This window comes from Rhinolophus hipposideros (assembly GCF_964194185.1).
Source record: "Rhinolophus hipposideros genome assembly, chromosome: 23".
Classification (NCBI taxonomy): domain Eukaryota; kingdom Metazoa; phylum Chordata; class Mammalia; order Chiroptera; family Rhinolophidae; genus Rhinolophus; species Rhinolophus hipposideros.
The window spans coordinates 12,094,442-12,113,227 of record NC_138069.1 but is presented as its reverse complement, the minus strand read 5'-3'; the positions used below and the strand labels follow the sequence as shown (position 1 = coordinate 12,113,227).

Here is an 18,786-nt window from a genome sequence, read left to right as displayed (position 1 = left end):
TAATCACTGTGCCAGGGAAACAGCCTGGTCCAGCCCAGGCCCAGGGTAGGAACTGGTACCAGAAGTTATAACGCATGGAGAGTGCCCCCCCAGAACCATCCCCTTGAAAGGCAGAGCCGAGCATTTAGCCACCAGCTCCCACTACCCACTGGCTGGAATTCAGCCTCTCCCACCCACCGGTCCACGCTGGCTCCCAGAATGTTCTAGTGTAAGGGCAATGGAGCCCCGAAGGCTGGGACCAGGCTCAGGAGGAAGGAACAGGATGCAGGGAACACTGAGGTGGGGTGAGGCAGGGAGAGGGGAGCTGGAGCTGCCTCACACAGCTGCCACTTAAATCACAGGTGGGCCAAGGGAGGCAGGGGTGACAGGTTAGGTGTGGGCCTCCGTCGCCCTCCATCCCACAGAAGGACCAGCCCATGAACATCTAAGTGACATGCCAGGTACTGCGCTTAGACATCAGGCTAACATCCAAGGACACGCTGTCCCCACTCCTGTGACCTGAGAGGTCCCTTCTCTGCTCTGGGCCTCAGTGTCTCCATCCCCCAAAGGGGCTCAGAATGCCTGCCTTGTGAGACAGCGCAAGCAATGGCTGCAGGGTCATTGTGTGACTCCCCTCCGCTCTGCACTTACATCACTGCCAGGCGAGGCCACGCCTTTGCCAGAGAAATAGAGTCTCATGGTGGAAACGCAGGCTCCTTGTAGGTAGGGGAGCACTCTGGAGACAAGGCAGCCCTTGTCATCTGGACATCCTGGAAGCTCCTGCCTGAGTGTCACGCGGTGCTGGGTGGGGCGCAGTATGAAGCTTGTGGCAGCACATGGGGCTTGGAGTCCAGGAAATGTGAGCTCACAGCCCCGCTCTGCCCAGGTGGGTGACTTTAGAAAGGTCATTTATTCTCTCTGCCAATGGGGAGGGTGCTACACAATGGGCTGGGCTGAGGATTCAAAGAGACAGTGTCTATGAAGCCCCACCACACAAGGCCTGGCACATAGTAGGCCTGCATCAAGTGCCCTCCTGAGGGTCAGGGAACATCTGAATCTGAGGTCCCACAAAGCCAGGCTATTACTGTCTTTCCTACAAAGCCACCCACTTTCCTTCACAAGATGAGGAGCAGCACAGCCTCCAGCCCAGCTGTTGGGGTGGGGGGCGGGGTGTGGCCCGCAGCAGCCCTGGAAATGCTCAGACTTTACAGTCCCCCAGCAGGGTCTGTGTTCTCTTCCACTAGCTCAGGCCGTCAGCCCTCTGGGAAGCCCTGAGCTTAAGGGAACTCATACCTTCATCAAAAAAAAAAAAAAAAAAAAAATCTACAAATAAAGGGCAACATTCTTGGGGGCTCCAGCAGTGTTACAGATCCAGAACCAGACCGAAGGTGCTCAGAGACTACAGAGGAGTTCCCAGGCCCCAGCAGGCACGGGTGGGGTGGGGTGGGAAAGGCCCCTCCGCTGCTCCTCAGCCCTTTCCAACAGACCCCTGGCTGGCCCCCAGCGGCCCTGGCTGCCCACTGAGGAAGAGGTGAGAGGTCCAGCCAGAAGAGAGTCAGGTTCATGTCGCTCCTCCAAGTTAGAGGCCTTGTGGCCCAAGGACAGCCCTTCCCCTAAAAGGGGTTTATCTTGTCTTGGATGTGGGATGGCTCTGTGCAAACCCTGGGTGAGAAAGAACACCCAAATCCCCACTCTCCGGGCACTCCCAGTCATGCAGTCCGTTTCTCTGCCTCTCACAAAGAAAATCCGGGAATTTATAGTCAGGAGAGCCAATAGAATGAACTGAAAATCCATCTATAAAAATCTTCCTTTTTGCAATACATGAGACATCCCAAATTCAAAATACATAAGAACGTGTCAACCATCAAATACCCTGAGTATGGGCAGCCTTGGCAAGACCCAAATGCCAATGAATGTCACTAGTAGTGAACAGAAACCAAGTTTTGCTAAACCGGTATTTCGGTGCCTTGGCCCTTCCGCATATTGACTTTTGGGGAAGTGACCTGGGTCCCTCCAAAACAGGGCCCAGTGTCCGGTGTATGGAGGGGTCGTCCCAGAGGCCCACCGTCAATCTCTGTCCTGCTATGCAGACTTTGTCAGCCCAGCAGCCTGCTGGGGACCTGGGCAGGTGGTGACACAAGCTCATTTTTCCTGGCACTAGGGGTATATGTGGTGGAGTGAAACAGGGAGAACGGCCTCAAGGGCTCCCCAAACCATTGCAGATAGGAACTAGAGCGACTTTTTGAGAACCTCAAACTGACACCACTAAGCTGGGAATTATTCATTTTTCAGAAAGTCTATATTTTATCCCCGAGTCCTTTTAAAGTGAGGATTGAATAGGGCAGGGTGGAGGGTAGTTATGAAGTAATGTAGCACAGTCAGAGGCACTGATGGATTGCACTGATGTGGGAGTCGCAGGGGCCCAGCCTGACTGGCCCTCGGTACAGTGGAAGCTTTCATGGTGCGATTCTTCAGTGCCGCTGTGCTGTTCTCAGGAGAATGTAGCAGTTTCCTTGAGGGTTTTTGCTTTTGTGCTTGTTTTAGAAATGGGAGTTGAAATGGTATCAAACAGACCTAGACACCAAATTCAATCTCCTAATCACATTACTTACAAGTTCCTCACAGTGCTCAAGGCTCTGCCCAGTACCCGGGCGCCCACAACCCCCCTCCTTAGGCTCTCTCACCTGGTGGAACCAACTACTCCCTGACTCATCACACTTTGTGGCTTCCAGGCTTTCACCCTTCCCTCACCTCTTTCTTCTCTACCTGCATAAATCTCTCTCATCCTTCAAGGTCCATTTCAAGCCTACTGACTCCATGAAAGCTCTCCTGCCCCTACATGAATGGGACTGCCCCAAGCCACCCCCTGAAATCCCAGAGCCTGTGCCAGGAACCCATTTAAAGGATTCTTCCCAGCCTGCTGGCCTTTGGTCCCCACCACCACAGACTTCTTGGGGAGCTGCCAGCATCCTTGCAGCCTCTGCAGCCCTGGCCCAGAAGGGGTGCTCAGCAAGTATTTACCTTGATGTTTTCAAAGGACTTCACACATCAGAATACAGTAGCCCCACCCCCCACCCCACCACCACCAATCTCAGGCCAAGGATGGGCCACTTGGACAAACGTGCTTTTTAAAAACCCAATCCAAAGGGATTTCCACAGGGTGAGTTACTCTTTCCCTCCACAGGACAAAGTTAGTCTTTCTGTGATATTTCAAATACACTGTTAAAGAACTGCTCCGAATGTATCTTCAAAGACACAAATTCAAGAAGAGCTTGTGCAAGACTCTTGTTGGTCCAGGTTAAACAGCAGCAGCAAGCACTGTAACCCTTCAGCGTCTGCCTTTCCCCTTTGATGCTGGACCTCCCGGCCACAGCAAACAGGGGCAGACCTGCCCTCTTTCCAGGACAAGTCTCTGCCAGCACATAGGGGGAGGAGCTCCCTCGGCTTAAGGCCCCTGGCTCTGTCTCCAGCCGAGGAGCTCCCCACGCTGCCTCTCTCCCTCCTGCCCCCTCTCCCTCCAGCGACCACATCTGGTTTCCCTTCAGCACAAGTTTCACAATGGACAGATTTTGAACTTGGAGGATTTATGGTTCCTGCCGCCCCTCCTTGCTTTTGATATGATTCCATTATGTGCTTAAAATCTGGGCTGTGCTCTTGGCTCCGGGGAGCTGTTTATGACAATTCTTTTACAGACTTAAATCACTCACTGTTAGGAACCTGGTCTTGTTCAGAAGCAATGACTAGTTGCTAAGACAGAAAATTGCAATGTCTCTCAGACAGTTGCTTGAAAAGTTTTCTTCATTCAAGATTAATTAAGGCTAATATTCACCTGGCAGGTAAATCCTCCGAGCAATCCCTTTGACCTTGTACTTTTCCATCTGCCTCAGATACTGGAGCAAATTAGGGAGAACATTCCCCCCAAAGCCAACACTTTCCTCCTCTGGGTGCTAGAGTCCCTCTGACAGAAGGGTTGGTAGAAACAAACACACACAAAAATCCAACATAGCAAACACCTCCCTCTCGATAACAAATGGGACTGAGAACCCTCTTTTATTTCTCCATCTCTGCATTACACTTTTCAGGAGAAGACAAAGAATTTCGGGAATAAGGAAACAAAGTGTTTATCCCCTGCCCCTTGGTCCTTCTTGCTTCCCAACTCCCCCTTGGCCATCCCTCCTTCACCTGAGAGCCAGAGAGCTCTTCCTAAAAGGCAAAACCTAATCACGCACGCTTCCTGCTGGAAGTTAGTTCTCTGGTGGGTCCTTAGGATCTAGAGATGCAGCCCAAGTCCCTACACAACATGGCCCGATCTATATATTCAGCCTCCGCCCCTCCCCACCACACCCCTGCCTGGCACTCAGCGCTCTGTTGATGGACATACCCTTGACCTTCCCCTTCACTGAGCATTTGCTTAAGCTGTTGTCTTCACCTGGAATTTTCTACTCATTGCCTTCTAGTCAGTCTCCCTCCTCCTTCACTGCTTGAGCCTGAATGCCCACTCTGCCCTACAAGAGAATTCACAGTTCACAGGAGTGCCCATCCTTCCCCTCCCCACCCCTGCCCAGGGCAGACGTCAGGGAGCCCTACAATCGGTGTCTGAGACCACCGCTTGAAGGAGGGTGGCCCAAAGTTATGTTGCTGCCCTCTGCTGCTAGATGTAGGGTGCCCAGTTAAAATACAGGAGCCTTGGTTCAATTTGAATTTCAGATAAACAACAAATACATTTTTCTGTAGAAGTGTGCCCCCAAATATTGCGTGGACATCCTGTATTTGCTTGCAAAATCTGGCAACCCTAGCTGGAGAGGAACTCTGGGATACTTCCCAGGAGACGAGCTGAGGACCAGCGGCAAAGGGTGAGGAAAGCATGGTGAGACCTGTGTTCTCCTGTTCCCTCCTTGGAGGAGGCAGCACGGGGCTGTGCTGAGAAGGACTCGAGAGCCAGACTGCTTGGAATTGAAGGTCAGCGCTGCCACTGGCCAGTGGCCTTGGACAAGTTACTTACTCCTCTGTGCCTTGGTTTCCCCATCTGTTAAACGGGGATTACCTGCTTTATGTGGTTGTTATGAGGAGTAAATAATTTAATATTTGTAAAGCATTTAGAACAGTCCCTGACACAGAGTAAATACTATATAAGCATTTCATAAATATAAAGCAAAAGGAATTAGCTAAGCAAACCCCAGGTGAGGGAGTGAGTCTAGGAGTTCCAATAATAGTAACAGTAAAAGGAAACAAGAATGGACATTTATAGGGCGCTTATTATGTGACAAGACACTGGCCCATGTTTGTCCTGTATTAGCACATTTGTTCCTCACCACGGTCCTATTGGTATTACTAGCATCATCATCTTTTTACAGAGAGGCAGAAGGGTAGGCCAGGATTCTAAGACAGAAAGTCTGACTCTAACTCACTAGACTGCAGTAACCTGTGATCTACTTGAATTCGCTCATTATTTGTTCATTCCTTCATTCATGAAGCACCTGCTGTGTGCCAGGGCCTGGGCTTAGGCCAGAGGCTAGAGGAAGAAAGCCCTTTGGAGTTCATGGATTGATGGGGAAGACCGTGAATGAGCCTTTGCAGGTGTGAAGAGGGGCACTGAAGACAGAACTGGTCTAAGGACCAGACAGCAGACAGCAGGGGCCTCTGCCACACTGGATGAGGTGGGGGAGGGGAGGGGCAGATGTGCAAAGTCAAGGAAGGTTTCCCTTGACTTTGATTTCAGAGATGTGAAAGGACATCTTTGCAGGGTCCAAAGGTAAAGCAGCAACCAGCTGGGCCAGGGGGCAAGGGAAGAGCCTTTGGGCAGAACAGGCAAAGAGGCTGGAGCGTTCAAGGAACTGAAGAATAGAGGGTGTGGCTGGAGGGGAACTTGAGAGTCAGCTGCACACCGGGGCCCCAGGTTGAGAGACAGGGGCTGAGGGTGAGGCCAGGACCCTGCTGTCACAAGAAGTGGGACTGGCAGGAAAGAGAGGGGGGTGGCCAGGCAGGATGTGACAGAGTGAGGCCTGCTGGGAGGGGTCAGCGAGCTGTGCCAAGCAAAGTGGGGACAGCCTGAAGACGGAGCCTGCACCGGACTACCTCAGCCCAGGGCTCTATGTGGCTCCTCTGTGGTGCCAGCTATCTCTCAGGCGTGCTCATCACCCCTCACGGGGGGCCGGGGAGGGGGGTCTGCCAAGAGGAGCGAAGGCTGCCCCACGCCTCTTTAAACTGAATGCTCCTGAGCTCCTTTTATAATAAAAATATGCAGATAAATTGGGAAGCAAGGGGAGAAGCCTTTAAAAGATGCCCAAAGTCCGACCGCGCAAAGAGAATGATGTTTGTTTCCATCTTTGGCCTCCACCCTTTATACAGCGGTTGCTGTTTTACATACTTGCAATCACAGTGTTTACATGACATTTTGTTGTCTCTACTTAGTACATAAGCATTTACTCCATGGAATTCCACGCATGCTGCAATCACGAGTCTTCGTGCCAGTATAATATTTCATGTAGAAATGTTTACGTAACCGATCCCCCATTTAGGTTAACACTATTTTTAACAAGGAATATATCTTTGCATGTGGTATTTCTCCCTCATCAACTGTTTAAACAAGTTTTCTGAACTGGACATTGATAAAGCACTTATTTTGTGACAAGACCCTGTATTACATGTTTAGCCTGGATTAGCTCATTTATTCCTCACCACGGTCCTGGTGTGAAAGGGTTTGTTTTAAACACTCTGGACACATCTATAAGTATGACTTCTTCAAATCTTGTCCCAATTTATAGTTCCACCAGTGACGGTTCAATGATGCCTCCTCACTTTACCATTGCCAGCTGTGGACATTACTGTTTAAAATAAAGATTTCATTGTTGGGTAGGGTCCTGAAAAACCAAAATGCCACTATTCTGCAGCGTCAATGTGCTCTTCCTTGATTGCGAATGAGGATACACACTCTTTCATGAACTGGTTAATAATTGCTTTTCTTTCTCTTTCCCCCCTGCATTGTCCTTTGATTTCCTTTGCTCATTTATATGTTAGGGCCTTCTTGGAAAATATCTTTGCTTGAGTTCTTAATATAGTAAAGATGCTTGTCTGCTGTGAGGTGGTGTTGAATGAATAAAGGGCAGGATATGCACTAATTATTAGTCCGTCATTTCTGCTGCAGGCATTTTCCCCCATGTCTGGGGGGATCCCCAGAGCCCTCAGTTACCCATTTCAGTGGCAGAGCCCCTCTGCTGCCACAAGGCTGCCTGGAGCCTAATTCAACAGTTCCAGACGGCCCCCTGTGCCATCTCCTCTGGGCTTAGTTGCTCAGACTCCCTATGGAGTCCAAGTGTAAAGAACAAAGCCAGGAGTTACCCTCAGGGAACCCCAGCCCTGAGCCCCCCTCCTCCTCAGAGCAAGGACCTCGGAAGGGGTCAGTATGCAGGGCTGTGCTAAAGGTGAACCAGCAGAGGAGGCAGCTGGCTGCCTGGGTTCCACAGGGTGGGGTGACACTCACAGGCCAGAGGTTAGGGCGTGGGGGTTCTGAAGGGGGACTTGGTCTGAAGAGTGAATATTCCAGCTGAGGCTTCAGGAAGGAGAAGATGCTAACATGTGGGTAAGAGCAGTGGGCAGAGGGGTCAGTGGGCAGCGGTCCGGATGTCTGAGGACCAGACGACGCTGTGCGGTGGGCACAGCCACGGGGGAGTGGTAGGTGCTAGTCACAAGGGGGTAGGTCCATGGGCTCTGCTGCGGAACTGGCTCTGATGCTGAGTAAGCTCAATCAGGAGCCAGCAGGGCTTTGAGCAGGAGGGTTGTACCCCAAGAGATCATTCTGCGAGGAGCAGGGACTGTAATGGGGCAGAAGTGGCCTCCCTCCCATTGTCACCTGGTTAACTCCTTCTCATCCTTCAGATTCCAACCCAGGGGGCACATCCTCTGGGAAGCCGCCCCCACCTCCTGCCGGGTCGGATCCCTGGTTAGTCCGAAAGCACCCGCTGCCCTGCCTCCCACCTAGCTCCGAGGTATTTCATGTGTACGTCTGGTTATTTGATGGTCTGTCTTCCTCACCAGACTCTGCTCTCCTTAGGGCCAGGCACGCCGCTGCCCCTACTCCCTGTGGATCCCCAGCACTGCGCACAGAGCCTGGCATGCAGTGGGTGCTCAAGCAACGTGAGCAGAATAACTAAGCCAATCCCCAGTGTCTCAGCCAACTTTCCACTCCCTCAAGGAACAGTTTCCGACTTCTACTTCCTCCCTCGTCTGTGTCCACCCCTCCCAGAGAACCCAGCGTGACTGTAAATAGCTGCTGGTACATGTGCGCGCGTACACACACACACACACACACACACCAGACTGCGCTCAAGAGGGCAGAGCACGTGTGGTTTTTCCCTGCAGGGATCCCCTTGAATCAGGCAGTGCCCCTGTGCAAAGAACTGCCTCGCTCATGTCCCCTCCCCCCAGCCTCCTCCACCTGCTCAAAGATCCTTGGCTTGAGCTCAGTAGAGTCTGTGCGTGACTCCAGACACCAAGCTCTTAGCCATTATACTACACGACCTCCAATGATGCCACTGAAAGAGATATTGCAGAAGCAAGGCCAATCACGTGGAACAACACAGATGATACAGTAGCAGGTAAAACAAGAGGGTTATTCAACAAGATATGCATTGATCCCATTTGTGCACCTACATGCAGAGAGACAAGGGTTTAGAAAGAGAACACTACAGAACCTTGGTGTAGATTGCTGAGTAGCTGGAATTGTGTGTGTCTGTGTTCATGTTTTCTTCTGCTTGTGTTTTCTGACTTTTATGTAACAAACATGTTCTGGTATTATAGTAAGAAAAATAAGTATAAAAAGTTAACATAAATGCCAAAAATCAGTCCCTCGCACTTACCCTTTGCATAAACCCAAGTGTCCAGCTGCTGACCTTGCTTTAAATATAGGTACGACTGCTCGCATAGTCTCAGGACACGGCCTGAAGCCAGCTCACGGGCACAGCTGGCTCTTTGTGGCTCAGCTTCCCCTTCAGGCAGCCAAGTCTCCACAGTTGGGAAGACAGCACAGACTCTTCCTACTCTGCCCCTCAGCAGCCCTCCCATCCCATCCCACCAGGATCTCCTCTGGGTACCTGCATCCCCATGGAGCTGCTGGGCTGAGGGCGCAGAGCTGTGTGAGCTGGAAGAGCCTGGCAGCGTCTGCGCTGGCTCCAGCTCCAGCTCTCGCCTTGGAGCCGAGCCCAGGGACCCTCGGAGCCTAAAAAGCTCCATTCCATCATTGGGTCTATCAGAGAAGCACTTTACCAAGTGCCCAAGGGAGGTAGGGTGGCCCAGGGACAGAAGCCCCAGTTCTGCAGCCACATATTTTGGGGCCCCTCCTGGTCTAGCTACCTGCTTTCTAGCTATGCGATCTTAGGCAACTTATTTCTTCTCTTTGAGCCTATCAAATAAAGAATTAAAATATCAACTTGGAAGGGGACTGGTAAGAATCAGAAATTTATATACATACAACGATGCCAATAAGTAACATTTCCTGGGTACCAACTACTGGCTAGGCACTCTGTTAAACACTTTGTATGTCTCATTGTCTGATGTCATGTAGGTCTCACAGCTGCCCTATGACAGGTACTGTGACTGCTCCCACTTTCCAGATGATGAAAGGAAGGCTGTGAAGTCACTTGCACTGCTAAGTGCATCCGGAATTTCTGCCGCCACGCCTCGGCCCACACCACTGCACCACACAGGCTAGCACAGTGTCTGGCACCCGGATTTCATCCAGATGGTTACCATTGTTATGTCTCCTTACTGGGTTTCTGCCTGACTTTGGGAAATGGTGTGACAGTGGGGAACCCCCACCTGGTTCTCCCCACCCCCCAGGCTGCTGGCACAGCCAGGGGCCACATACCCACTTTAGGAAGCCTTCCACGCAGAATGACCAAACCCACCCCCACACACATTCTTTGAGCCAGCTGCAGTGACCACACATGGTGGCTTTGCTGCTGTACAACCCATGGCAACCTACCTCCAGACCTGGCCTTGTGCTCTGGCCACCAGGTCTGCGACGCAATGGGGACTGCTCACACCCTGAGTCAGGCCTGCTGGCACCTGCCCCAAGCCCCTTTCAATTCTCAGGCGATCTGGGCCACAGGCCTGGGTCTCCCAACCGCTCAGAACAGCCCGCCTGTCTGGCCAAAGGGAACCTCAGGAATCAGACAAGCAGCGCCCTGAGGCAGCCTCTCCACCGTCCGGTGGAGCCAGGGCGCTTGGCTGTGTCCGCGTGCTGGCGTCTCGGTGCACAAGTGTGTGCAGGAGGGAGCACAGTGGACGAGTGGACGAGTGTGGGAGCGTGCAGAAACGCGCGAGGCTCCGAGTGGGAGCCGCTGCGAACCCCATTCCCCGGGCAGCGGGCGGGCGGGGACGGTCTCCTCCCCCCGGCGCGCCGAGAAATCGCAGTGAGTCACCGAGTGGTTCTGCATATTAATGAGCGCGCTCGCCGCGAGGGCAGGAGCTTATTTAAAAGCGACCTGGGCGGGCGGAGGGAGGCTGTGCAGCGAGCGCGGAGCCCAGCACAGAGCGCCAGGCGCGCGGCGACAGCGTGGGGCACCGACCGACGGGCGACGGGCGCAGCGGGCGCCACAGGAGCCGGGCAGGGCGGCGCAGCGTCTCCGGGCCGCCGCACAGAGGGAGGGCACCCGCCCCGAGGCCCCTGCGACCAGCATGAGGCTCCTGACAGCCGCGCTGCTCCTGCTGCTCCTGGCGCTGCTGGCCGCGCGCGTGGACGGTGAGTGCTCGCCACGTCCCTTGGCTTCGCGGCGGGTCCCGGGGACCCCAAGCGTCACACGCTAGGCTGCCCGGGACCCCGGGGGTGCTCGGTGGGCCCCGAGGGCGGTCGAGGGGCAGGCGACCGCGCGAGCAACTAAGTGGCCCCCGCGCGCTCTCTCGCAGGGTCCAAATGCAAGTGCTCCCGGAAGGGGCCCAAGATCCGCTACAGCGACGTGAAGAAGCTGGAGATGAAGCCAAAGTACCCGCACTGCGAGGAGAAGATGGTTATGTGAGTTCTCGCTCCGCCCCGGGAGCCCATGGCCCTGCTCTTAACCCGGTGCGGGGGCACATCGTGGGGCTGGGGCAGGCACACAAACGTTTCTCTCCTTCGTTAGCGGGGCCTTTGTCACTGCCCAGCAAGTCCTTGGGACGCTGCTGGCGCGACAGTCTGGAAGAGAATTTGGAAAGAGAGTCACTGTCCCGTGCTCCGGAAACAGCCTCTCCAAGCAGTTCACCCTTGCTAGGATTTAAATGGGCTTCCCTGTGGTGGTGCTGCCCACCTTCCTAGGGTGATCCTGGGCTAAATGGCTCCCATGTGCCAACTTCGAACACTCAGACTGAAATCATTCAAAACACACCCAGAACTAGTGAACGGCGCCAAACCTGTGCCGCGTGCTGCCTCCGGTTACTGGAGAGAGGATTAAAGAATACGTTGTCATAAGCCCTCAGACCCTCCTCTCAGAGCCTTCTTCCCATCAGGGGACCACTGACGGCCAGTGTCGGCTTCTAGCGATTTCGTTTCGAGAATGAGCCGAGCTTTTCCTTCACAGGCCAGACTCCTGTGGGTCCCCGAGCCTATGCAGTGCTGTGGGAAGTGCTCTGTGGGGGTTAATGTGCCACGTGGCTGGAGCCCTGCTTGGTGGGGATGTGGAGAATATCTCCGAAACTGGGGCAGAGAGAACACTGAGTTTCCTTGCTCCTCTGCCTTCCCAATTAACCTCTTGAAGTCAGCACCACTGTTTCCCCATCAGAACTCTCTTGGCCAGGAACGAAGCCCTTGGCAAAGCAGCTACCAAATATCTGCCATGGACCCTTGGCCCCTCTTCCCCTCCCCCAGAAATAGGACACACTCTATTCTCAATCTGGGCAAGTGCCTTCCGGGCCGCTGGCCCCACTGTCTCAAAGACCTCCCCACAGTTTCTGCAAAGGCAGCTCCCCTCCCCCACGGCTACACTGTAGGGCGACAATCCGGAAAGCCACTGGGCTTGGACTGAACCCCACTGCCTTCCTTTCTGAGCACCTAAATTAACCCCCTGTCCCTGCCCCTTTTTTCTGCTCCCTGCCTTATGGACCCAAGTCCACAAAAACGGCCAGAATATCCTTTTGGGTGGGGGCCGGAAGTCACAGGAACTGATGGAGGAGCTATAAGCCCCTCCTGGCTCCCAGCTTGGGGACTGAAAATGACAGGGACTTTGCATGTACAATCTGCAGTCCTCTAAGTGCTGAAAAATGTTCCACATACCAAGGAGACCTGCTGAGACCTTGCAGGGGAGAAGGAGGGTGTGGGGTGCAGTTCTACCTCAAAAGGACAGAATGCTCAGTAAACAGGCTTGCTCTTTTTTCCTGGCTAAACTTCTCAGAATAGAGAGGAAACTGACAGCCAGGCAAGTGCATGAAGACAACTTTATGTAGCCTCCTGAAAACATGCAGGAGCCTCATGCGATCGCACGCAGTCACCCTCTCCAAAACCTCCACTCCACACCCAGACCACCCCCCATCCCTGAAGGGCTGCTGGTCTTCTCCCCTTTCAAGCTGCTAAGATTCAAGATCAGACAAAGGGCCAGCACTTTTTGCCAAAGCAGGTTTTCAGCCACCAAGGCTGAACAAAAGCAAGTTTTCCAGCTCACCCTGAGTCACCCAGAAATCTCTGATGGGTGGGAGAGGGAAGAGGGGCTTTGCAAGTAGAAGTCCTTGCACCCAGAAAGGTCCAGGAGAGTCCAGATTCTAGAAATGGCAATTTGTGTCATATGTCCACTGAGCTCTTGCCAAAATCCCTGTACCCCAGAGCCGCTGAGGAGAGGGATGCAGGACCCAGAATTTCTGAGTAACTTCTGGGGGCAGAGATCCTCAAGCCTTCACCCCACAGCCTAGTACTCAGAGTTTTCAGAGTCCCAGTACTGTGACGGAGGATGTGAGCCTGGTGGGGGAGGGCTGAGCGTCCTCTCCTGCTCCCCAACCCTCAGGTCTTTCGAACTTGGGATCCCCAGCCTGCACACTGACCTAATTGAGGGAGGGATTTTTCTCAGGCTTTGTCATGTCCTTTCATTCCAAGTGCAAGAGCAGCAGTGTAGGCAGAGAGCAATGCATGGGCTAAATTCCTGCAGACTGACTAGGTAGCACGGGGGAAGAAAACAATTGGACTCCACTCTGAAGCCTGGCTGGCCTCATGCTCAAGACCTCGAAGGAGGGACAAGACCCAGAGCGATAGGCCTCAGAGAGAGCGCCAGCGAAGCCAGGGCCCAGTCACCCAGCATTAGTGAAAGACCCATCCCTGCCCCAGGAAGCTGAGGGTGTGGTGGGGGTCCTGGAAACTCAGAGCACAAGGGAGGGAAAAGAACAGATTGTCCAGAAATGCTCTGCCCTCCTTCTGGTAGCAGATTCGATTTCCTCTCCTGTCAATTGGGAGACTCAGAGTTCATGGCAATCTTGCTCTCTTCTAGAACTTGGCCCATACGCCCTAACACTTTTATCTTTGGGAACCAGCAGGGGACTAGCTTCTCTCTCTCCCTCTCTTCCTGCTCTTCCCACCCCGACCTCCAACCAACTCTCTCCCTTCGCATTCTCCAGCACCCCAGTCTTTCACCATACCTTGCTCTTGCTGCTATCCTTCAGGCAGTGACATCCTCACTTCTCGCTTTCCACTTTTCCACGTCCCCTCATTTTTGAACCATCCTTCCTCCCCCACCCGGAAGCTTCCTCCTAGCTCCTGCCACCCTGACCCAGCCCTGGCTGAGAGGGGCACAGCAGTTCTGGGCAGCAGTCATGCCTCCCTCTCCAGGCTGGTACTCACACACTAAGGCCTCTCTTTCTCCTGTGCCACCTCATCTTCCATGACAATTACTAATGACAGTAACTATTCATTGTGCATCTACCAAGTGCTAGGCACTTTGCTTAGATTACGTCATTGAATCATCCAATAACCCTGAGAGGTAGGTTCTATTACTATACCCATTTTACAGATGGGCAAACTGGAATCAAAAAGGTTACCCAAGGTCCCACAGACACACCTGGGATTCATACCCAGGCCCTACACTCTGTGCGATGTCACTGTTTCTCTACCGCATGGGGAGGCCTCCACTGGCTGACAGAGGCCTGAAGGGAGCTCTTATTTTTCTGCCCGAGGGTGAGACAGCTGAGACTTCATGCTTAGGAATCACAACGGGCTTCAAGGCCAACAAGACTTAGCTTCAGGATCAGCAAATGTCCAGCCCTGGAACAACGTGAGGGGGTTGGGGAAACGGAGGTTTGACGGGTCAGACAGAGCCCTCAGTGTGTCCAGAGCATGCCTGAGCCCTGCCGTGGGACAACTCACACCAAGGGAAGAGGTCTTGGCAGGCATACCTGCTGACATTAGCTCTCTCCACCTCGACACCAGCTTCAGAGGAGCCAGAAGAGTCCTCTGGCCTTTGTTTCCAAGGGAGACATAAGCCCTGTAGACAACACCCCACATGGGGGTGAAGCGTGGTGGGGATGGGGACACTATCACACACTCTGAGGGGTCAGGGGGGAAGGTGAGAGCCGACCACTCCTTACAGGGCTAGACCCTAATGTGGAATCAGAGATGAAGCGGACAAACAGAACCTTCCCCAGAGCCAGCTGGGAGCAAGCATACGGGCAGTCTGCCTCAAAAGGAGGGTGGAGACCACAGTGTCGCAGTGCCCTGATCAGGCCAGACCAGGGCCACCCGTGGCAACACTGGGGCTGTCATTCAGGCTCCTCATTCTTCCACCCCATCTTGCTCCATTTCAGCATCACCACCAAGAGCGTGTCCAGGTACCGGGGTCAGGAGCACTGCCTGCACCCCAAGCTGCAGAGTACCAAGAGGTTCATCAAGTGGTACAACGCCTGGAACGAGAAGCGCAGGTAGGCCCGGCCCCCTCTCACCTTTCTGCCTGCCTGCCCGCCTGCCACATGCGGGTCCTAGATCTCTGGTAGGTCCTCCAGCCCCGTCTAGTGGGTGAGCAGCCACAACCATAACCACAGGAGGCAGATACTCAGGCACAGCTTAGACACCCCCCTGGACGGGGAACTCACCACCTAACAAAGCAGGCTACTGCTCTCCTAGACAGGTGTAAGCATTGAAAATGTATCCTTTTGTGAACTGATGTTTGTCTCATTTTAACTTTCATGTTATAGTCTTAATTCCTCTTCTAATTTAAATAACTTAAGTTCTCTGAGCCCCGGGTTCCCTCTGTTAAAGGCGGGGTGAGCACCCGGTACAGCTCTCACTGTCATCCTTGTGGGATGAAACATGGCACCTAAGTGACTGGGTTTATTAACTATAAAATGGTGGGGACAACCACAAGATGATAAGGATGACTCGTCGCTAACAGTATCCTCTCCTTCCAAGGTGCCCGAGTCCCCTGCTGCCCAGAAACCCCGACAAACTCCTTCCCACACAGGTGCAGGAGGGACCTGGGGTTTTACCCTTTAAAATCAGAGCTACTCGTCACCTCAGGGGCAGCAGTGGCCAGATGGCCAGAGCCCTGAGCCAGACCCCTATCCTCTCTGGGCTCTGTTTTCCCATAATAAAAAGAAGGCTTCCCAGCTCTGATTTCCTGGGGTCCTATGTCTGGCCTCAGGCGAAGAGGCAAGTTCCTGGCTCCTCCACGCAGCATAAAGGTGAGCCTGCCCAGGAGCACACCCACTCTGAGCCTGTTCACACCTGTATGTGCGTAGCATGGGCAGGGAAGCATGTGCTCACACACACACAGGAGGGCCCCTAGGAGCTGGTGCAGCACCTCATCCCGTGGAGGGGGACACCAAGGCTAAGTGGGGGTGGGGGGTGACTTGCCAGGGAACACAGGCAGGAAGCCAGGTGTCCAGCGGCACCTTCCCCTCCCTGCAGCTGCCCCTCCCATCACCCCAGGGCTAGCCGGCCCTTCCACCCTAAACTCAACCCAGGACCCGCTCTCCCAGAGCTAACATTGGGCCCAACCCCAGTACCTGAACCTTTTGTGCTGCCTCCAAAACTGCCCCGTCTGCAGTTGCTTGAAATAGAAAGTGATGAGAGCAAGAGATTATTTTCTATAAGTCTGATGGGAATGAAGCCCTCAACCTGGTCAGGGCAAGCAGCTCACGTGGCAAAAGCAGGACCTGTCCCATCCCCCGTCACGCTCCAGGCCCTGCGCCATCAAAAGTGTAAGGAGGCTGACCTCAGGGCCAATTCGAGGAGGGGTTGACAACATTTTCATCGGACTTCTGGGAGATACTCGGGCCTTTTTCCAGGAGCATTTGTTCCTCACACCTCCACCTGGGCCGCAGCTTTGATGAAGAGGAGGCAGACGTGGGCCCAGGCAGTCCTGTCCCCTTTATTTCTGCAAATTCCTACAATGAGAGCAGACAGGGCACCTCTGTCCCCAGAACGCCCATCATTTCATTATAAAATGAGCTCATCCCTCTTTCTTGGAATTCTGAGATGTCCTGGGAGAGGAAGGGGGCATTCCTTTGTCCTCCCCACCTCCCTTCCCTTGTAAAGATCAAAAATGTCTCAGAGAATATAGAATGGAGATAAGGGAAGTAAGTACCTTGAAGTCCTCTTTGCAGAGAGCAGAATGCTGAACCCAGGGTAGACGAAGGAGAGGACAGAGGGCCAGGCCAGCCCCTAGGGGCCAGACTAGTGAGCTCTGAGCATCTCAGGGCCCAGGGCTTCCGGTTGCCACTGGCAGCAGCAGCAGGCATTTGATTTCAATGCATAATGAGGTGGTCTTACTCAAAAATCAGGAAACAGGCGGAGGGAGCAACGGACTGTCTGAGTGGGAAGCGTGGCGCCAAGGCAGCCACGGGGCAGAAGAGAAGGGATTAAAGTACCCAATAAAGATGGGTTTGGAGGCGAGGGGGGAAAGTCAGCTTGTGGATGTACAGGGGCCTGACGAGTACTAGAGGAGGTGACCCCGAGCCACAGTACCCACAACAGCCCCAGCCGCACCCACCACTCTTCAGCCTTAAGGCAGATCCCTCGAAAACGGGCGTTTTCCTGGAGGACACGCGTTTTTTTGGACAAAATACAAAGAAAGACCCAAGCCTAAGTTGAGGGAGGGGAGGCATCGCCTCCTCCCACCCATGCTGGAGAGAACTTGTTCCCATCACTGACATTCAAATGTCCGTCAGTCTCATTTCTGCGTATACAGAGGGTCCGCTTCACAGGGCCTTGCCGATAAAATGAGACTGCAGAGGTGGAGGCTGTTTAGAAAGCACAGAGCCAGATTCAGGTGAGCTTTTGTGGTCCGTGGGATGGCATCCTTTGAGATGTGCCCCCCCCCTCGCTTCTCCCGGGCTCCTGCAGTCCTGGAAGGGGCCATTCCCAAAGACAAGAAAGCAGCAGCAAAGCCACCAGCCTGTGCACTGCCCAAGCTATGTCCTGAGCTGCTTACACGGCTGTTTTCTTTCCCCAGGGTCTACGAAGAATAGAACCCCGATGGGAAAACTTCATACTGGTTGGGAGACAGCAAAGGACTCTGCAGATTGAAAACACACACACACACACACACACACACACACACACACACACAGGCATAAGACACAAATTATACATTGTTACAAAGCACTTTTTACCAAGGGTCAGTTTTTACATTTTATAGCTGTGTGCAAAAGGCTTCCAGATGTGAGACCCATCTCCATTGTGCTCCGGACTTCATCACAGGCTGCTTTTTACTGGAAAGTGAGAAACTCATGCCTTGCCTTTGTAAAAAATGCTTTTTTGTATTTGTCCAGATATCACTATACAGCTGAGCTTTATAAGCGCTTAGGAGGAACAGGGGGCGTGTGGGAGGCATTTCACAGCAGCTCTGCTCCTAGCACAGGAAGCTTTCCGCTCAGAGGTCCTGGAGCGGGCACAGCTGCCACGGGCTTTCCTAGGTTCACGGTCACAGGCGCAGGGGACCCCAGGGTGGCCCCAGTCACAGGGCAAACAGAAGCAGATCTCTGCATCTGTTACTTCAGGAACTTGAATTTGGCGCCAAGGAAGTGGGCTTCCTCCTCCTGGTTAATTTTCACATACTCTAAGGAAACATTTCCGAAATCCTGGGATGGTAAAGCAAACGGTCCTTAAGGAAGGGGTTGGGTCTTCTCTCCAACCTGAGGGTTTGGGGAAGGTTCACTGCTTCAACAGTTAACGCATTGGAAGCACATGACGTCTCTGACAATGTTAGCGACAGAAACCCTTAGGAGAAAACTTAAAAATATACAAACACATGCACAATATACAACTATGGACACATGTTCTGTTGACTAGGGAGAACCTTGAAAGCATGATTCTCTCCCTCATCACAGTGGAACACGCAGTACTAAACCAATCTACCCGTGATTCCCCACGTAATTCTTCAATGTTAAGCAGTGCAGCCCGCCCTCTTTCGTAAGCTACGGTGACCGTGCGCCCTTTCCTTTGTAAATACACTAGTAAGAATGCCGCCTGCACACATGGCCTCTTCAGCAAACGCCGCATTGTACTGCTGTGTCTTACGCTATGTAAATGTCAGAAACCATTAGCATTGCATGCAGGTTTCATATTCTTTCTAAGACAAAAAAATAATAATAATAAAATATATTTGAAATGTACCAAAATTCTGGACTACCGACTTTTTTGTTCCATTTAATTAAGCCAGCATGAAATTTAGATCAAATGTTTACCACGTCCTGAATAAACAGAGACAAATGTATTAGAAGGAAAACTGGTGCTTTTCCCCAAATACCTGTCAACACTGTCACTTCTATGGAATGTCAGCACAGTCCTGAGCCAGAAAGCCAGGCCTCGAAGCTAATGCTTCCTCCCCACCGGACGTCCACACTAGGGGCAGTTACATCAGAACT

The 18,786-nt window shown here is 53.0% G+C and overlaps 1 protein-coding gene across 2 annotated transcripts; it reads left to right on the top strand.

Moving 5' to 3' along the window:
* Window positions 1-10,366: 10,366 nt before the first annotated feature.
* On the top strand, window positions 10,367-18,536 carry CXCL14 (C-X-C motif chemokine ligand 14; the record flags this gene model as incomplete). 2 transcript variants are annotated; one of them, XM_081036344.1, is made up of 4 exons in its annotated part: window positions 10,391-10,717; window positions 10,882-10,987; window positions 14,728-14,841; window positions 17,373-18,536. In XM_081036344.1, exons 1-4 carry the CDS (start codon window positions 10,417-10,419, stop codon window positions 17,386-17,388), a joined length of 537 nt encoding a protein of 178 aa, XP_080892470.1. In that variant the 5' UTR covers window positions 10,391-10,416. The 2 variants fall into 2 exon arrangements, with proteins under 2 accessions (XP_080892471.1, XP_080892470.1); XM_081036345.1 differs by lacking the exon at window positions 17,373-18,536 and having other exon boundaries at window positions 10,367-10,717; window positions 14,728-14,845.
* Between the last annotated feature and the right edge of the window lie 250 nt (window positions 18,537-18,786).